At 42.3% G+C, this 20,382-nt stretch overlaps 1 protein-coding gene across 2 annotated transcripts in view; it reads right to left on the bottom strand.

Annotated features, from left to right (window-relative positions):
• The window catches only part of fto (FTO alpha-ketoglutarate dependent dioxygenase), a gene marked incomplete at its 3' end in the record, with an annotated part of 134,636 nt that overhangs the window by 86,837 nt on the left and 27,417 nt on the right, over nucleotides 1-20,382 (bottom strand). Inside the window, 6 exon segments of one of the 2 annotated variants that reach the window (XM_032514632.1) lie at nucleotides 1,503-1,622; nucleotides 7,655-7,798; nucleotides 8,329-8,408; nucleotides 12,300-12,425; nucleotides 15,118-16,153; nucleotides 16,381-16,458. In XM_032514632.1, coding sequence (XP_032370523.1) covers nucleotides 1,503-1,622; nucleotides 7,655-7,798; nucleotides 8,329-8,408; nucleotides 12,300-12,425; nucleotides 15,118-16,153; nucleotides 16,381-16,458 — 1,584 coding nt within the window. 2 annotated transcript variants of the gene reach the window in all.

Here is a 20,382-nt window from a genome sequence, read left to right on the forward strand (position 1 = left end):
CCCTGTCTACTAACCCCTCCACCCACCCGCCCACCCTCTGCCAGGCTGTTCAACTAAGTGAGAGAGAGGGAGAAAGAGAGACTATGACTAGAGCCAAGCAGCGTCGGCAGCAGCAGCACTGTTCTCCTCCAGCCCCTGTCTTTATCCCTGCCTGAGCATTAGATGTGATTACTGCTCAGCGCTCCACAGTGACAGAGACAGAGAGCTCCCAGAGACAGCAGGAGAGGGTGAGAGACCCAAAGAGACAAAAAATGAGAGAGAGAGAGAGAGAGAGAGAGAGAGAGCAGAAAGGAAAAGAGGAGCACAGCTCTTTCGCGCTCTCCGCTGCTGCTACAGTGATACAAGAGTGCCCCCTGCTGCTTTTGCTGTCCGGGTTTTAAACACACACACGTATATGCATGGACACACACATCCACTCTTTGAAATTTAACTTTGAGAGACGGACTGCATAGAATCTGCGGAGAGGAAGAGAAAGCGAGACCAAGCATGTATCTGTGTGTGTGTTTGGGAGCTGCATATGTACAGTACACTGTGTGTGTGTGTGTGTGTGTGTGTGTGTGTGTGTGTGTGTGTGTGTGTGCCCGCGGCACCTATGTACTGTAAAAAGCAGTAACTAAGGTGACTTAATTATGAGTCTGACATTACTAAGTGATTCCTTTACAGTGGTGTCTAACTAATAGCTGTGTGCGCACGTTACTCTCAATTAAAACTTCTGTGAAGCTACGATTGAACACATGACACATCCTTAATAATGCATGTGGTGAGAAGTTAGACAATCCATCATGTAATTTTAAACACACCCTCCCTTGTGAGGAGCATTATTGGACAGCAGACCACTTATGTAGTTTGTAAAAGAAACACAAGCGGAGGCATGTTGAGCATTTAGGAAGGTGGAAACCCTTATTATAAAATGACAGAGTGCTGCTAGTCATGGAGCTTCTCCTATCGTTGGGAAATTCTACCTTTTATCTATTATTTGTTATGGTTATTATTATTATTATTATTATTATCATCACTATTCACTTATAAGAATATTATCCAGGTAACATTTAAGATAGACACAATGAATGTGGCGTATTTAGGTAAGGCAAGTCAGCTGTATTAGTATAGCACATTTTGGCAACAAGGCTTGTTATATACTGTATCTTATATTAAACCAGTTTTGTATATTAAAAAAGCTTTTTATGCCTGTGTTTTTGGTTTTGTATACTAAAAAAAGCTATTCATGCTCATGTTTTTCTTTTCATCTACTTTCTAAAAAAGGAATGGCATCATTGTAAGGTCTAGGATGGAGGATAGTATGTCTGTAAACCTGACCTGAAAAAATAAATAGTTTCTTGTTAAAAAAAACAACCTGTACATTAAAACTGAAATGTATTTAATGTAACATCTGAAGGATTGATAAAGTAATGTGAGTGACATGGTGTTCGGTAAATTGCGCGGGCAGAGGGAGCAGACAGTGAGGCTGCCTTCTGACCAGCAGTGTGTCTGAGCGGCCTTACCATCGTCTCCATGAGCTTCCAGTCCTTCTCCAGCTGCTCCATCGGCCCGGTCCACCAGCTGCAGAAGCGGGCGAAGCGTTGGCCCTGAAACCAGTACTGCCGCAGCCACTCGAACTCCACCTGTACACACACACATGTAAACAGGATAAAAAATCTGGTTCAGACAATTAAAAAAAGAGGAAATAAACCTGTCAATGCTCTTCAGTAAAAAAAAAAAATCATATTTTCTTTCATTAGTACATGGGTGTACATTATTTGATATTGTTCTGTAAATAATGTAATTATCATATGAAATAAACATACTCCAAATATGGAACTTTATAATGTCATACATGCACGAATGCATGAATTCCTGTTAATCGTCAATTGACTTTTTATTCCAAAATGGTCTGTCAACTTTAACCAATTAACGTAAAAGAAATGTAAAAAAGTAGCATCAGATGTTTTAATTTTGCAATGAGTAGCTGTCAGAATTTTCACCTAGGAACTATCTCATTTCTGAATGAAATATTTCAGTGTTCACCGTCATACTTAAATATACAATATTGGCCATTTTCTGTCCAAGCAAATCTTTTTGTTATCAAAACTGTTAGGTATTTCATTTTCATATGGGTTGCAGTTTCTCTGTGAGAAATAAAAAGATTTTGGGCATGGAGAAAATGTATTTTCCCTTGAAAAAAGTTGAATTGTTGCATATTTTATTTATCATAAAATCCTTTCAAATTATATTCAATCACTTTATGAGGTCTACAAAAGGAGCAACACAGGAAAGATTAAATTACTTTTAGTTTACTTTTTTTAGCGTCAAAATGTGTCCTTTTGCAAATAGTACATAGAACACTGGTCATCTCTATGAGTACGAGCACACCCTTACCAAACGTAAACACCAGGACAAACACACATCACTAACGAATGTGAATATGTGCGTTCACACATACACACCTTCCAGCCAGCACACCTGAAAACACCTCCCTCCTTCTCCTCTCCTCATTCTCCTCCCTCCCTCCTTCTCCTCCCCTACCACTCCCTCGCTGCGTTTGGAGATGACAGTCTCGGCTGCCGAGCCGCTCCCCTCTCCTCCGCTGGGAGTATTTTTGTTTCCTGCTCTTTTGAAGTGCTGATTTAATCCTCGCAAGGATGCTTCATGTAGCCAGGTGTAGCCTATCTATTCTCTAAGTGTGTCTTTTCGTGTGCACGTTTGTGTGTTTGTACCTGTATTTGCACCAGTGTGTTTGCGCTCTTGCGTATCTGTCTACATAGGAGTGTGAGTGGCTTTGTTACAGTCTGTGAATACAGTTGCCAATGTGAGTGCGTATGTCAACGATTGCCCCAAATGCCGCCAACGTAAACACAAGACGCTGTGAGTTGCCCTCCCCCAAAACGTCCTACAAAGCATCATCTACCCAAAACAATGCACGCTCCATTTCATTTTGACGCCGACAACTGTACAACACAAAAAGTCTGTGCCTGCAAAGGAGTCACATATCAAATGGGACAGAGAGAGCTATTGTTCCTCTTCTAAAAACGATTTTGTTTTTGTTCTTTTCACAGAGCATTAGCCAATGTATACAACAGACCTGTTTTAGAGCCGCAAACTCCTAGTCACAACAAGGTTTAAGTGGGTGAATTCTACCCAAAAAGTCTCCATTCTAATCGCACCGATTTTGTATGAACCAGTTTCCACCCTCACACAGCCCTGTCTCTTCCTAATTATGCTTGTATACAATTCATTTGAACTAGCTGATACGTATTTGGAGGACAATGAAACATATTACTTAATGGTTTTGAGGTATTGGTTATGTATTGAAAAGTCACTGCTGTCAATGACATGAAACAGGAGATACAACGAGAACAAAGGGCTCTATTGTTGACGTCAAGTGCTAAGCGTGGCAGCCACCATCACATCCTCTCTAGAACCTTTTGCTGCAGTGCAGTCACATGAAAAACCTTGCACTGGAACAAAAGATTACCAGCAAACCACAGGTCACATGCATTTGTTGCTGTCCAAAAAATGTCAACCACTGCATTTTATTATTTATATGAGCGTAATCTGTGGGAGCTCCGTAAGAACTGCTTTTCAGATATAGCTCCAAAACTTTGAATCTTTGTGAAGTGACTTAAGTGATTGTGGTAGGAAAAAAAAAAAATATATATATATATTTATTCATATATATATATATATATACACTGTAGTTTTAAACTCAAATCAAGTCACCAAAATCCTGAAAAGTGAGCATGGTGAACACTGAGCATATACTATTGAGCTTCAATTTTTAAGTGGCCATTGCTCTGTATTCCGATGCAAGTCACCTACCGTCCCACACCCCAAGCAAGTTAAAACAAATGGCGAGAATTATTTGCACAAACAACATGAGTGAGGTCTGCCTTGGGTAGAAGTTGTGCACAGAATCATCCTGCCATTTGCTTCCAAAATGTTCTGATCACAGCAGGGATGACATGCAAGGACTGGGGCATGTCAGGGAGAATAAACAGCCACTGGCACTGCTCAGCAGCCTCTCAGTCACTCCATACAAGCCACCCTTCAAAGAAATGTCATCCTTTATGGTCCCCTCAACACTCTCCAAATCCACTCCCCTTCGATCACTACAGCTCAAACACACAACAAAGCCGCCGAACGCCAATATCGGACGTCCTTTTCTTTCTGTCAGTACCTCCTTCCATCTCTCTGATTGTCTGCCTGTCCTTTAGTGAAAAGAAACCAACCTGTGTCTCCACTTTGAGCTGACATGGCTGCCTGTACCCCACTGTGCAGGCCAGTGGCAGCCACAAAGATCTAAAGCTAGTAAGGAGTGCTGGCTATGTGGCATTTTGAATCTGGCCATCCAGCTGAGAGTTACCAAGAGGGGTACTCGGACTAAATGCCACCTACCCAGGCAGACAGATCGAAGGTGTGTGCGAAGAAGAGAGTGGTTGTTAGGGCTGGTTTTTCTCTGTGACGGCGTGGGGGAGCAAGAGGGGAGCTAGTGACTCCCTTGCAGCAGTTGCTGTCATCTCTCCAGGTGATCGCACACTAACTACACATTAGCCCTACACATTAGTCAAAATGCCACCCACCATGGCAACTCTGGAGTTGAAGCCAAGTAGCCCCCTTTTTCCCAATTTCCCCTTTTTTTCACCTTCATGGTATTCCCTGAGCGGGTCCGATCAATTTCCGGGCCATGGCCCTGAGGTTGGAGCTGATGAGAGTGGGATCGATCCTACTCTGCCGTTCTCTGTTTACTTTTCCCGGCCTCCTCACACATCAGCCAGGAGAACTGGTCCCCCCAGCTCTCTCGGAGCAACCAGGCACACAATTTACACTCATCACACAGTTGCCAGAGTGGTCATACAGAAGCTAGGTTATACTGTGCATGCACAGATTGCCATATACATTTCCAATTCTTTCTATGTCCCTAAAATAGTAGTCTTCAATTATATTTCTCAGACTCAGGCCACAAGAGAAGCTAAAAGTAGTCTTCCTGTCTTAGCTGCCACTGAAGAAGAGCTCCTTTATAGCAATTTGACCAATGTCATTAAATTAACTAAAACGTAAGAAAACAACAGGAATCTTGGGTTAAATCATGATTTAGCAGAGCTTAAAACGGTTGAAACACATTCACTTTTAGAACATTGTATCCCTTTTGAGCCTAACAGACGTTAAAAATCCAATAAATAAACCTTAAAATGAAAAGCAAAAATGTCTCATAATATTTAAAACTAATGATAATGAGTAATAAAACTGGTAAATACAACAGGACGAACAAGTACAAACTACATACTGCACAGATCTGCTGACAGAAAAATGTGTTTTGAGAAGTGATTTAAAAGATTACAATGATATTGCCAGCATAAGGCTGGAAGGAAAGGTGTTTCAAAGCCAAGCAGCGGCCTAAGAGCCTGGGGAGACATTTTGGCCTGAAAACAGGACATTGGAAGGTCACACACACCTGCTTCCACACAGTTTACTTTCTGCCTGAACATGTGGGAAAACCTTGTCGCTCCCTTCAATATTTACTGTGGGGGGACTGGCATCATTATACGGGGTCCCTCAGGGCACTCTGTCACACACCCACCTGGGAAGTGACACAGTGGCTTTAAATGAGACAAGACGTTTGCATCTGGGATTAGCATTTCAAAGCCAAACATGCACAAGGGGGCCGTGTGGTGATGCTATGTTAGACTACCCCCCCAGCCCTTCGCCACCTAAGACAGAGGGAAAGATTAAAAAGAGACAGTGAGAAGGACCACGCTTAACAAACAGGTGGGAACTTCAGTTTTCTTCATTTCTGTCTCCCATCAACCCCTACTTCAACTCAACATCCCGCCCCATCGCTGAACACTCATACTCAGATGGCAAACGCACTGTTTCATCATTGTCAAACCCCCCCCACCCCCCCCCCGGTGTACCACATTGCACAATATATCTGTGGCATGTCAGCTGGTGCTAGCACTTTTTAAAGAAAGGCCCATAAGGCACTGCTCAGGTCAGGCTGCCTGCGCGTCTCAGGCTTGTTCGCTCCTCGGCCGTCCATGTCAAACACGACCTGCGCAATATGCACACGCCACGTGCCAGAGTGGGCCGCCATCATAAATAACTCCACCACCAATACATCATTTAAGTGGGTGTTCTGCTCTCGTGGGCAACTCAAAACAAATGGCCACATCGATCATTGTGAGCGCCAGGTAGGGTAGGTTTGAGCCCCCGAGAGCACCCCCCTTACTTAAACATTCACATTCACACACCTGCTCTTTTTTTAAATAGGATCCTGTTTTCCTAAATAAACCTGCATGGCCCTCCTGGCGAGGGCCTGTGCTTGGTAATCCTGTGGCGCCATGCAGCAAAATAGCAGGTGTTGCTAGCTCAACTAGCGCAGCGCTCCTCCTGACAAAGACAGCCCTATTGTTTGGCAGGACTGAATAATTAATATTGTCTACAACCTTTAAACAACCTTACGTCAGACTCATCTGTCATGGCGTCACGCTGTGGGGCCTGGGTGCTAGCGCTGGCTAGGATGTGCGCTTTGAGCCCAGGGGTGTAAAGGGGGAGAGGTGAAGTGCTATATTAACCGTTGGCCTGTGGCAAGCTAGCACAGGGGGCGCGTGGCTCCGCAGGCGGCCCCTCACATTCCTCTTTTTTGACCTCACTTCACTTCAATTCATCTCCCAATACCCCAAGCCAGCATCACTCCTTGAGTGTGAAAAGGGGTTAGCGAGGGGAGCGGGGCACGACTCCATCTTTAGATAACATATGGAGAGGCTACTGCCTCATGATCAATCACAGGCCAGGACAAATGAGAACAACCCGGATTTCATATTGGAGGCATTACCGTGGGTAAAAACAACCAGTATGGTCTGTTAGTCCCATGATGCAGAAAGGTCATAATAAACCAGAATTAAATGGTATCAGACATGCTTCTAGCATATCAATTCCTTTGACTATGTTTTGCCATACTGTACTGTTAGTCCCTAATAATACTTTGTCTGGTTAACCCAGCACCCCAACATGGGGTGGTGTTGACTTGATATGAAAAACCATTCTAGGCTATAGTCAAATAAATAAACCACAGAGGGTATGTATTAAATATGTGCAGTCTACAGTGTGCATTTACATGCATATGCGTATATGTTTCTTCAAATTAATTCAATTCACCCAGATATGTATCCATATTATTCATATGCCTAAATGCTCTATATTTCATGACACTTTTCTAATATGTTCTGTGATCCTGTCCTGATGAAATGTTGTCATATTTGCAGATGGTTGTTAGCCATCTTTAACCTCCTTGGAGTACCAGATGGCCGAGCACTGCAGCATCAGAAGAATTCAGATGGTGTCAGGAAGGTTCATGATCACAGAAAAATGTATTACAACTTTTAAAGGCTGACATGCTATTGTCTGACGGTCATTGGCACATGCTCTGCTGTCCAATGTAGCAAACCACACTCATCTGGTACTCCAAGCAAGCTAAAACTAGTTAAAAACATTTCCAAATGTTGTTTGATTCAACACCAATACAGACCTAACAGTGCCAACACATATAAATGTCCAACAGTGTCCAACACACACACACACACACACACACAAACACACACACACACAAATGTGTGTACACACACATGCGGATGCATGTGAACACACACTTTGTCCCCACCTCATTGTGAATCTCCTCACAGTGCTGTAGAGTTGTCGGCAGCAGCGCCAGCAGGCTGTGGGAGCCTGTCTCTGGGTCAGTGTGCAGGTTGGACAGGGCCTCTTGACACCGCGACTGGATGTAGGTCAGGGTACCACTGGAACACTGGTAGGAGAGGGACAGACCCAGAGTTACACACATTACTGCCATGCAGGGGTTTCAACTACGCCCTGTCAATCAAAAGACAAGCAAAAACTTAAGTTTAGTTTAAAGTCAAGTTTAACAAATACCTTCTTTTTTTTTACATACATACATATTCTATTTACTTCATCATACATGTGCTATGTACTGCAAATGCCATTCATTTGTTTTATTTCTCAGTTAAAGGTGTCAGTGGATGATTAAGACAAAGTTTATTTATTTTCTCTAAAAAGCTTTCCTACATTTGCACATTTCGTTTTACACAATTGAGATAACAGAATCCTTCCATTTTAATGAAAAGAAGACTTTTTTTAATTAAGTCATTATTTACAAGACAGAGTTTTTCATTACACACAGGCGTTCCCTAACAGAGCGTGTAAGTACCAGCAGCAGTCCTTACTGAAACCAAAGGCAACTGTTGGCTCGCTATACAGAATTTTCACAACATCACTTGAAACACTGCCTTTTCCCTTTTAGGCCTGTTGGCTTCTCACCTCTGCCACTCTGTGTGTGGAGCTGAAGCGTGCGGTCTCTCCAGCCAGGACACAGTGCTGGTGGGTACTGTTCAGGTCATCTGGTGAATAAAGGGAAGAGAGAGGTATGAGAAACTAAATAGAAACTGGAAACTCTACCAGCAGCAATCATCAATAGAGCAGCGAAGAAGACAAAGAAAGAGAACAGACCAGGAAAGAGAAAAAAATAATCAGAAATAACCATTTGATAAATCATTGTAAAGCAAAAAACACAACAGAATGGAATAAGGGTAAAGATTTCATATTTTGTGTTTCTAAATAATTATAATAAATAAAATGAATAAATGAAAGAACTGATTACACTACAAAAACAGATGAAAAGCAGGGCGTGAAGAAAGATGACAACTAAATCATCATGTACGCCAACACAGATTGCGCTTGGTCCAGCGCTGAATCAAATAGAATCAGCAGCATTGTACCATAATTTTAATTACCAAACAAAACCAGATCGCGCTCAATCTGTCAAGATGGAAGAGCCATACCAACAAACATTTGTCCAATATCACAGAAGCTTTACAAAAAGGCCTTACTGCTGTTTCCTGTGTATCCCTCCATGTGTTTCTTTGTGTGTATAGATGTTTCTCAGCTCTGCCATTATTTTCCTCATACCAATAATTAATTTAGCCGTGACAGAGCTGTCATTCACAGCACATGTGCATATTTACAGCCGCCTTGAGCAAGAGTACACTGGCTAATGCCTGCGATTTGAAAGTCAAACAGCCAAATGCTTTGGGAGGAAGATATTATTGTTTGGTGGAGAGAAAAAAAAAAAAGATGGTGACAAACAAAACAACTTGCCGGTGTTTTCTTCACCCTGATGAGATTGTGAGGGATTAGGTCTCTGGGCAGAATTACTCTGCGTCTTTAAAACTGTTTATATCCAATAACAAATTATCTCCATCAATCTGCTCTTTTCTTGGCGCGTCTGATGCGTCAGTGGGATCAGGAGGGAGTAGAGGCAAACTCGATAACTGTAATAAATATTTATCTTTCTTTCAACCCCTGCGCCTGCTGCCACTTGTCCTCCTTTTCCAGGAAGCAGGCTTTTAAATATATTGGGTCAACTCTTTTCTCCAGTCCCCCTGTGCATTGGGAGCTGGAAATCTTATTATTGAACAGCCCGGTGTCAAGACTTGCATTGTTCTTTTTTAACCACTGAAATTCCATTTGGGTGGAAATGATGGTGATTCAATTTGCCTCCAGCAGCTCACATTAGCAGTTCAAAAGGGTCAGCCGCCGACAAATGGTGCTGAAAAGACATTATGGGTGTCTGTAGTTAGACAACATTGTAGTTTTCTTTTAATACCACAAAACTATCTGTCAAATGGTGTATGTCACTAAAACACTGCTACAATGTATTTCAACACATGGTCTAGCGGTGGCTGCTCTGTCTGGGGGGGGCTTGAGCTGTCCTTCCTCCAATAAGCAGAGGAATGCGTGTGTTTTTTCCTGCATGTGAGTTGCATAAATGTATATGTGCGTGCATATGTTGTGCCAAGTATTTAATTCAGGTGGACCAACAAAGCAACAGACAGCCAAGGACTGTGTGAGCTGCTATCGTTGTGCAGCAGTTGGCCTCTCAAGGGCGTACTCACCGAGTGGAGCATAAATCCCCACTGATCCGCGACAGTCAAGTCCCATTAGAATGGTCTGCACAACAGCCCATCACTCTATTATCATGGCTGGCCCGAAACTGACTGTTCTATTGTAAATCTTATCCAGCTAAAGGAGGTCGGCTTCAAGCCCTGTCAAGCTGAATATTAGGTACAGACATCGCTGTTCTCAGATGAAAACATAGCAGCTTCAAAGAGTCAACTTCAGGAATTCAAGAAAACCTTCCTATTCCTTAGTTGTAAAAAATAAAAAATATTCAGATTGACAACAACTTCAACATAATATAGATACAGTAGATATGTAATATAATATTCAGATGGATATATATGTTAGATGGTATATGGATGTGAGAATATCACTTAAAGACACATTGTACAATAAAGCAGCTACCTGTGTGACATGTTTGAAATGTACAAATGTTCCTGATGTTAACAAAACAGCAGTTTCTCACCTGCTGTAGTCATGCTGCTTAATCCAGAATGCAGTCACTTATAATATAGCATTTCTATGCAACATTTGGTGTTGCTAGGCACCATCATCTGGACAGTCTGTGTGTTTTTGTGCACCTACAGTATGATCAGTCCAAAAAAGTGAACTAGTTATCTTCTTGTTTTGATTGAGGTTCTGCATTTGTACCATAAGCATAATTTCACATATCACGCCCTACCTGGGGAGACCGTGAATTCACTGGATTCACTGTGGAACTTTAAAACTCTTAAAGTACAGCGTATCTCCTCCACAAATGTGTTCCGTCTTTCAATCAGTTACATCAACTCCAAACTCTTAAAATCTTAGCAGTGTATGCAGAGTGCACATGTAGGGTTTCAGTGTCTTGTCATTGTACACTAGAAGGATATATGTTTTGGCTGTTGGAGACATCAAAACAGTAGTCTTTTAATCAGAAGAAAATCTCTCTAATCACTAGGTCAAACACATGTGTACACACATGTATCTACCTAAACTACTTGATAATAAAATATAGAAAAAATGGAAATAAAAGAAAATGAATTTAACATATTGATGTCTTGATGAATATTGGGTACAGTTATGCAATAGGACATGTAAAGGTGGGGGCAGCCTCTAGCTCACCCAGTAAGAGCATTCGCCCCATGTAGGCTGAGTCCTGCAGCGGCCGGGTTTGAATCCGACCTGCGGCCATTTGCTGCGTGTCATCCCCCATCTCTCTCCCCCTTTCCTGTCTATCCAGTGTCACTAATAAAGGGAAAAGCCCCTAATAAATGATAATAATAATAAATCATCTTTAAAAGAAATAAAAAGCAATGTAAAGATGGCCGGTGGAAAGAATCGCTCTGGGACAGCGTATATCAGAGGAGGCTCCAAGTTGGTGAGAAAAAAAAAAAAGAAATAAGGTTGTGCTTTGGTATTTAAACATGGGTTAAATAACATATGAAGGTATATGAGTCCTTAGAGTAAACAAAAATCCACATTCTATACAATATATGTTATTTTCTCAATAAATACCATGGATTAAAACTGTTTTCAGGCTGTACTATACATCTATATCACTTAAAATATCTATTTAGTTTATCTTTAACTTACAAATGACATAAATCAATCACAGATTTTTTTTTAAATACAGTAATTCATTGAGCATCTCAAGGGAAAACAGACTCAAGATGTTACTGTATGTCTAATCCTATATCCTTGTGTAAGCATATCCTGTGACTTTAAAACATGATAAATCCCCAATTCATCCAAACATGGGATGCTTGTACATCTGAACACAAGCTTCTGCTCTGATGTGGATACATGTTCTCACACTCAGAAAATATGAGAAAGCTTGGAAGGGGCTCACAGGGCCGAAACGAAGAGGGTGGAGGTGTGTGCTGCAGCCAGAAGCATTACGCTGTGATTTACACCCCTGTGGCTCGCTGTCTGTGCTCCATAGAGACATAGCCAGCCCTGGGTCACAGGACTTCAAAAAATAACATTTGGTTTTCGTAACCTCTGTAATGCACACAATTTCATGGAACCTAAAAGCTCTGTGCTCAGGCCAAGCCCCCCCCCACACACACACACCTCAGCCCCACTTCTCCTGCAGAGAGGGCTGGAAGAAGAGAGAAGAGCGTGAGAGTGAAGTGCATCCTCCTGGGATGGGTCATTTGGGACAAAGTACAAGAAACACTTAAACACAGGGTAATAAAAGTGTTCCTTCCTCCGAAGTCAGACATGGTGATAGATGTGGCTAGGTTGTGGGAGCAACGTGTTTACATGTCCATGTGCGCATGTGTGCATGTCTCTGAGTGTGTGTGTGTGTGTGTGTGTGTGTATGTGTGTTTGAGGAGAAAATTCAGTACCTCTCATGTAATAGCAGTCTCCAGACTCCAGTGGCAGCATCAGGCCAGGTGTGTGAATGTCCCAGGCTACCTTGAGCCCAATCCTCCAGCATGCCATCTCACCGCTGCCTCCCTCGCTGCTCTCACCTGTCAGTCACACACAGCCCAACTCACTGTAACATTTGCATTTTACATTTATATTCATGTTTCAGGCTTTTGGTTTGACAGTTTCACCCAGCGTGACTTAAACTGACACTGTAAAAATGCAATACGTTTAAATTCCTAGCATTTTAATGGGAAGCATGTGGTTTATCATGATATAATGATGGCTATTTTACACGTCATTAATTTGAACTGAAAATACAAGTGATATCTTGGTAATGCAGGGCTAAACAATCTAAGGCAATAGCGATGCCTAAGATGTAGCCAAAACAATAAATGAAATCAAATAGTAAGGAGAGCAATGATTAAATCCATACCACTCAAACAATGGATGTAAGATGTAAGCCTTTGTCTCCAGAAAGAAAGAATCACTTAACAGCAGAGCAAAGATGATATGTTACTGTGATTATATAGGCTGTTAGCAAAGGATCTTTATGCCATGATTATGCTGTGCAAGAGGAAATTGTTAGATAAAAGCTCTTGAGAGTGTGTGAGAGTGTGTTATTGGACAGCAGGTATCCTATGATATTCCTGTTTCTGAACCCATTCACTGTAACCACCTTCCCTGTTCTTCTCTCTCCTTTCATCTGTACACGGCACACTAAGAAAACAAGATTTGGCTTGGCTGGCCAACACCCTTCAGCAAAATCAATACTAAAGTCTTTCTGGGCCTCTCTGCCCCACAGCTGCCTTTTCCTTTGCTCAGCACGGATAAATAGTAACTTAATTTCCAGCCATTGTGCTCTGAGAGCCAGCTAATGACAGCACTCCCCAAGGCCTCAGGAATGGTGGAATATCATCCTCCGTGCCGGAAAACGCTCAGTCGTGGCAGATTCCTTTGGATCAGCGCAGCTGGGAAAAACACTCAGAACACTTCTCTGGCTGAAGCAATAAAAAAGGTGAGGCTGCTCAAAGACAAAAGCCTATCAAAGGAAGCAGGTGTCATGCAAAACGTCTAGTCTCTATGGATCTAATATATCAAATTTGCTGTGTTTCTTTCTTCTCAGGGACAATGTAAGAAACAAAACTTATTGTAAAAGTGCAACACTCCCCAACATAACCCTTTCATTTGCCTGGTTCTGGGAGTCATCAGAGCCAGACACTCGGATATAGCTCCATGGCGCTCTAATCAGTCTCTTCTTAAAAGTCTGGAACTGTTGGGTCATTCAGGACTAAAAAAGACGCAGCTGCTAAACACTGCAAGGTGTTATACCATGGTGTTTGAAGCCCATGATCACAGGGTCAGAGTTGAAATGGCCTAGAACAAATCATTGAAAGAGACTGCTGTTGCAGGTGTTTCTGCTTAAGAAACCCCAATGAAAAAAGCCCAGCTGTAAACTGGGTTGGGATGTCAGAGCAGTTGGCATTTTACCTGTCTGACTCTGAAAAAGTACAGTTAACAGTACAGATGAGCTACACCTAAAACTTTATCTCCCTCCACATCAGGAACTCATGTGTTGCCCTCCTTCCAGCCTTTGGAAGGAGGGCAACACATGAGGGCAACACATTCCTGAGACTGTTTTGAAACCATTAAAAAAATAATTCAAATGCTATAAGGTTAAATAAAACACCTAAAAAATTCAATAAAAGTAATCACCTGAAGAATGTATGGATCATCCATGCTATTTTTGGACAATTTGGCTGAAAGAAATCCATATTTTTGATTTAAAAAAATTGAAACGGGTCAGTTTGAGGACAACACATAGCAGCTGCCAAATATCTATTCCGAAGCTGTAGATGGAGCTCTATAGAGAAACATGCAAACAAAAAAATCAAGAAAACAGCGAAGAAATGGCAAAAACTGCATAGCACCCCTTTAAATCCACTTATTTGGTTTGATGATAAAGGGTTAATGCAAAGAATAATGTATAAAGAGGAGCTTAATCAATCGTTAGTGATTATTATTTTTACAATAAAAAACTGAGGTTGTAGCTTTCTATTGTATACTATAGAAACTTAGTTTGAAATTGAAAAATTGATATGAGGGTACTGTCTTCTATGGTTGCTTTGCATATGCTTTAGAAAGCAAAATTCCTCTCTCCCTATCAACTCAATCAGCGAGCACTATCAGCTCTGGAAAGACTGCACATTCCATAATTAGTTGACTTTGTATTATCCGTACAGTACAGTCTAGGAGCACTTATCAAAGCAGGGCTCATTATTTCGTATCAGATAATTGCACATCGATCATTTCTCGGGGAAATGATTTAGATGAGATGCAGTGTGTGTGATAAGGCCCGTCTGTTAGACTGTGCCACTGAGTGCACGTTAAGAGCTCAGATCCAAATGTCTGTGATCTCCCGACGCACGGCCGGCGATAAGGCTGTCAGCAGCAAGTCGGTGATGACATTTGATAATGCCCTGACACTATCACATAGATGGATCTGATGGTTGCTTCACCAGGGGCCATGTCTACAGCTGCTACAGCGCTGCTGTAGGGCCATTATACACAAGGTTGGCTGTATCTGATTCACCATAAAGCAACTGAGATAAGTTGATGGGATATTCAAGTGAAAGTGAAAAGGGAATCTTAATTTCTGAAAGCACATGCCACGGACTAGCACGATACACTTTGGATTTTCCGTGTATTAGTGTTAAATCTCCAGATCTCAACTATTGTTTTAGAATTTATTAGCACAATTATTAAAAAGTGAGCTATTTTACCTTTGACCCTTACCTTTGTCATTGTGACAGCTATGGCTGTAAACGGCCACTGGCGAATGACTGATGAGGTTTTCATCGTGGTGCCACCCGACCGCCATTTTCCCCATGCCATAGTAAGGTTCCTCTTTGAGCTGGCTTGTAGCTGCTGGGTCCATGTAGTTGAGTAAGGTGACATTGAACTTTACCGGACCGGTGCATACCTGCGGAGGACTCGGCTGGGAACACCCCAGCCCGCTTGCCTGTTCCTCCCTGTCCTCAATGTGGTAACCTGACAAGCTATGCTTGAGTTGGGCCACAGGTTTCTCCTGGGCCCCTATTCCCACAGGTTTAGTCTCTGTGCCACTGATGGCCTTAGGCGCCCACCCGGGAAATTTCCCTTCACTGTGTTCCGACCCCACTGCAACAGCTGTTTCACTTTGTTTGACCTGAGAGGACTCTCCCTCCTCACTGCTGTGTTTGGACTCAGTCTCCCATTCTCCTTCTTGTTTTGACCCAGAGCAGCCCTCTTCGCTGTGTTTCGACTCAATGTCCCATTCCTCACTGTGCTTGGACTCTGTGTCCCCCTCCTCACTTTGTCGGGACTCTGAGTCCCCGCCTTCACTATTCTTAGAGTCTTCACTGTGTTTGGACCCCGTGTCTCCCTCTTCACCCTGTTTGGCCTCTGCCTCCCCCTTCGCACATTGTGTTAGCCTGTCTCCATCCTTCAGCTGAGACACATCAGAGCAAAAGAAGTTGTTAAGCTCCCACAATGCTTTGCAAGCAGCCCTAAAGTCAGGGTCACAACAGTTTTGTCCTTTGATATAAATGTCCTCACTGTGCCAAGGGATGGCAAAGAGCCGTGTGTCCAAATATCGGTAGGTGTGGCCCGGCTCACCTAGAAGAGCCCGTGAAACGGCGGTAAATACATCTCGGTCACGGACGCGAACCAAATCCCTCAGGAGACAGCCCTTCCTTCTCAGGGTGAGCAGAGCTGCCTGCACCTGGCCATGGAGCTCAGCAGGCAGCGAGCAGGATCTCCTCAGAACCAGGCCAGAGTAACTGGAGTCCCACTTAGAAACACAAGACGCTCATATCAGGATGATCATTACATACAGTACATAAAAAACAGAACAAACTGAATTACAATCTTATTCGCCAAACATGTTAGCCTTTCAGATCTCGAGCAAAATTTAAGACAGTACAGGGCTGTAGCAGCAATAGACAAAAGGCTGCTGTAGGCCCTTTAAAGTAGAGCTCCCAGCATTAGTAGCTCAATGGGAAAGATTGGCTGTCTCACCAGTTGCTGATAACCCCGATCTGAAGGTCCCAGAAAGGGGATCTTCTGGTCTCCCAACTCCTTTAGTAGCTTCCGCCTCTGTGGAAAAGTTAAATAGGCTGATCAGTAGCAGCAAAAACCTTTTACATGTACTGTATTTTTCTTTTTTTGTGATCCATTTTTATTTTTTAACATATTTAAGTGACAATTACAACAATACACTGAAACGAGAACGCGTCACAGGGCCAACAAAATAAATATATATATATATATATATATATATATATATATAAAACAACATTTTTACAAATAATAAATAGAGGAAAGACGGGAGGGAGGGAGACAAAACAACACAAGCAGAAACAGACACACACACAGACAGGCACAAGACAAGGGACCAAACACCTGCACAAGTCAGGGGTCTCTGCTGTAGCTTTGTGCTATGTGCTGTATTTTTTATTTATTTTTTACATACTCCATTTGGTGTCTAAGTTGTCAATTACCTCTATTTAAATAGATTTTGTGTATAACTTTTGGGGAATTGTAGAGATGGTGTGAGATTCTATATGACTGAAGTGATGGAAAATACTGTAGACCTTAAAACATCCACCTTCTAACACCTAACTGCTGTAATTGGGCACTAAAGTGACAAAATGTTCATAATACTTCCTGGGTTAAAGGTGCTCTAAGCGATGCTGGGATGTTGACGTTTGAAGTGTTTTCCAACAGAACGAGGCGAGCTCGTCCCGTCCCATTCCTTCCGTGCTTCCGCACACTAACCCCCCCTACCCCCACATCCAAAATCCTCCTTGTCGGTTATTGGCTGGAACGCTGGAAGACTGTTTGTCATGTTTGGTGGTGCAGGTTGGCACAGTTTGATTTTGTTGGCGTTTGTGGAGCCTGGGCTGTCTATAGAGACTGCGTCTTTTTACAGTGTGTTCAGGGGACAGGCAGCTGGTGGACAGTAAGATGTTTGCTGTCTGTGACAAAAAAATGTTAGCTTGAAAAACGTGTGACATCCCTTAGAGCACCTTTAAGAATCTTTGCAAAAACATATGGTGTGTGAGACACAAATCTCCTATGGGCCTGTATGGCCTATATAGTTCAGAGGCTGGCTCTATGCCACTTCCACTGTGGCATTTTATTTTAAAGTACACAAGTCTTTGTCAATCTTTGAACACAAGACCACCTTTTCCTAGCCGAAACATAGCATTTGCTGACATGAATACATGAAATTTCCAACCATTGTACCTTGCCTCACAATAAACATATTCTTTATAAAATAAACAATACACAAAAAAGGAGTATAGGGACTTACAAGAACAAACTGTTCATACAAACTCAATGACCAAGTAGTTGGGAATCAAACTGATGCATTTGAACAAATTATGCTCTCAAAACGGGCTGAGATAGTACTTGAACTTGGTCATTTTCATTGACGTCTCACATTTTTATGATTTTGTGAAGGCTGCTGTGGGGTTCCTCACAACCTTATAAAAGATGCCCTGTGCCATACAGTGCTCCCCCAATAAAAATGTCAACCTGGTGGAGGGATCATAGTACTTTTCATTGGGACGCATTCCATTCTGACCTGTAAATCCAATGGCAACTGGCATTAAAAATATATGCCCAAATAAATTTCACAACTATTTTCCCATTCTGCCTCCCGTATGCGCTTGTGCGAAGGTATGTGCAGGTGGAGTTGTCGTAGCTGTGTGCGTAAGTGGGCTCAGAACCCCAGATTCCTCCCCCACAGGTGCACACGCACACACAGTCTCTGCATGGTGTTGCAGCAGCAGGGGAAAGAGAAATGTCATTGGCCTGCCACTGTCTTTTTGCATTTTTAAAAGTTTAGTATGAATGGCCTGTGCATCAACCAACATGCGGTTGGGATAGTGAGAGAACCGACTCTGTGTATACTTCCGAGACATTTACACAGACGTCTCACATTTCTTCTGCCCTAATAATGCCAAAGACCTCATGTGGCCAACTACAGGGAATATGGAAACCGGCTGCCAAAACATGTCCTGACTTTAAGAGTGAAATAAAATGTCCTGTTAATAACATTATAGTGCTGGTATAAAAAGATGTGTGTCCTGACTCAAAAGGGGGCTGGATCAAAAAGAAAGAAGTGAAAGTATGTGCATTGAAGACTGGAGGGAGGGAAACAGATCCTTATAATGGAGGCATAAGAAATGGGAGGGCATCCGATCAGAAGCAGTTTACTGAATTTACCTTCAGGCTGAATCTTTACCTTAGGCTAAACAACACAACACCTGCTGAAAGTTTTCTTAAAGGATGCACATGAGTTTTACAGGCCTTCCAAGGTATTCTGGAACAAACAAAAACAGACTTGCAGACAGTTGGAATCTAAAAAACAAAACAACATGCACTATTCATGGCCAGACTGCATTCAAAGGCTGTTGGAAGAAATTGACAACCTGACACACATTCATTGGTGTCAAATGCTAACTCATGACAGAAGCTCAAGATATCAAGGTGAGGCTCTGGGCTAGTGTTGTGTGTGTGTATGTGTGTGTTTTTTATCTGTGTGCTGCGGTGTGGAGTCTGTGTACGCAACCATATCCTGGCATTCATCTACTGCCGATGTGCGCATGTGTGCACATAAATAAAATCATAACATCCTTACAGTCTGCTTTAGTCACAGTGGGCAAACCACTGCTGTGTACACATGCACTAAAGTGTGCCCTATGTGTGTGTATTTGTGTGTGTGTGTGTGTGTGTGTGTGTGTGTGTGTGTGTGTGTGTGTGTGTGTGTGTGTGTGTGTGTGTGTGTGTGTGTGTGTGTGTGTGTGTGTGTGTGTGTACGGCTCCAATAGATGCACACAGATACATGCCCATCCTTTAAAAAAAAAAAAACGCTCAGCCGGGGTAGCGAGCATGATGCCTCAATGCCAATCGCACACAACCAGGGCTGTCACACACATGTCAAAAACATCAAGCTACTCAGAAATACCACAGAAAAAAGGAAAGACAAGAAGTTACCAGTTCCCGTCTAAAGCAGATGGACTCCCTCAGTATCAGAGGGGCGCTGTGTCTGTCTTCCTGTCTCTGTGTCTGCACCTGATTCTAGAAGGAAAACCATGAGGCGCAGAAAAAGGTCTGCGTTTCCTCTCTGACCCAAGAAACGAGATTACCAATCCCATAATAGCACGGATACTTCACGGTAGCCCCGTCAACCATCTGCACTGAGTGATATATCTGATGCTTCTTTTTTTTTTTAATCTCTCTCTTCCTTGATGGGATTATTCCCTCAGCCGGACTGTTTATCACAGAAAAACATATTAGGTAGAATAGAACTCAATTGGTTTCCTTTGATCTTGGCCTATAAGAGATACTGTATCAAACTGTGTACCATATATTTATTCATTTCATTTATTTCCCATCTGTGACATTTCAACGGACACTTTCTTCAAAGCGTTCTTTGCAGAGTAGATTAATGTCCAGCGCTTAGCATCAATAGCTCAAGCCAGATAACTCTGTTGCTGCGGGGATAAAAACACTTCCAGTCTAACTTGTGTCTGCCCCAGAGGGTGCATTGGAACGTAATCTACTGTATGTGATACGACTGCTTAAGGAGGACATGAGTCCCACTAGACTTGTCTAGATTTGGCTGACAATCAAATTTTAGATAAAAGCTACAATGTAGAGCCTAATAAGTAGAAGCCATGTGAAAGCAATTCTTGTCATTTCCAGTACACACTTTTTGGTTAGTTATGTTTCAGTTTATTTATCAGGGACCATGGACAGTTCAAGTCCTGTACCATACAGCTAATTTCCATCTGGGGTCCCAGGGCAAGGGAGATAAAAGGACAATATACCCAATATAGACAATACAGACAATACTAATACTAACAACAACAACCTATAAAAACATTACATAACATATAAACCAGTATATAAAATATATATTCCATGTTGCAAGGTAAAAAGATCAACAATCACATCTTCACTTCTGCCAAGTCTTTAAGGACATTTTAAAACTGCTTTGATTTACACAAC

Source organism: Etheostoma spectabile, chromosome 1 (genome assembly GCF_008692095.1).
Source record: "Etheostoma spectabile isolate EspeVRDwgs_2016 chromosome 1, UIUC_Espe_1.0, whole genome shotgun sequence".
NCBI classification, from domain to species: domain Eukaryota; kingdom Metazoa; phylum Chordata; class Actinopteri; order Perciformes; family Percidae; genus Etheostoma; species Etheostoma spectabile.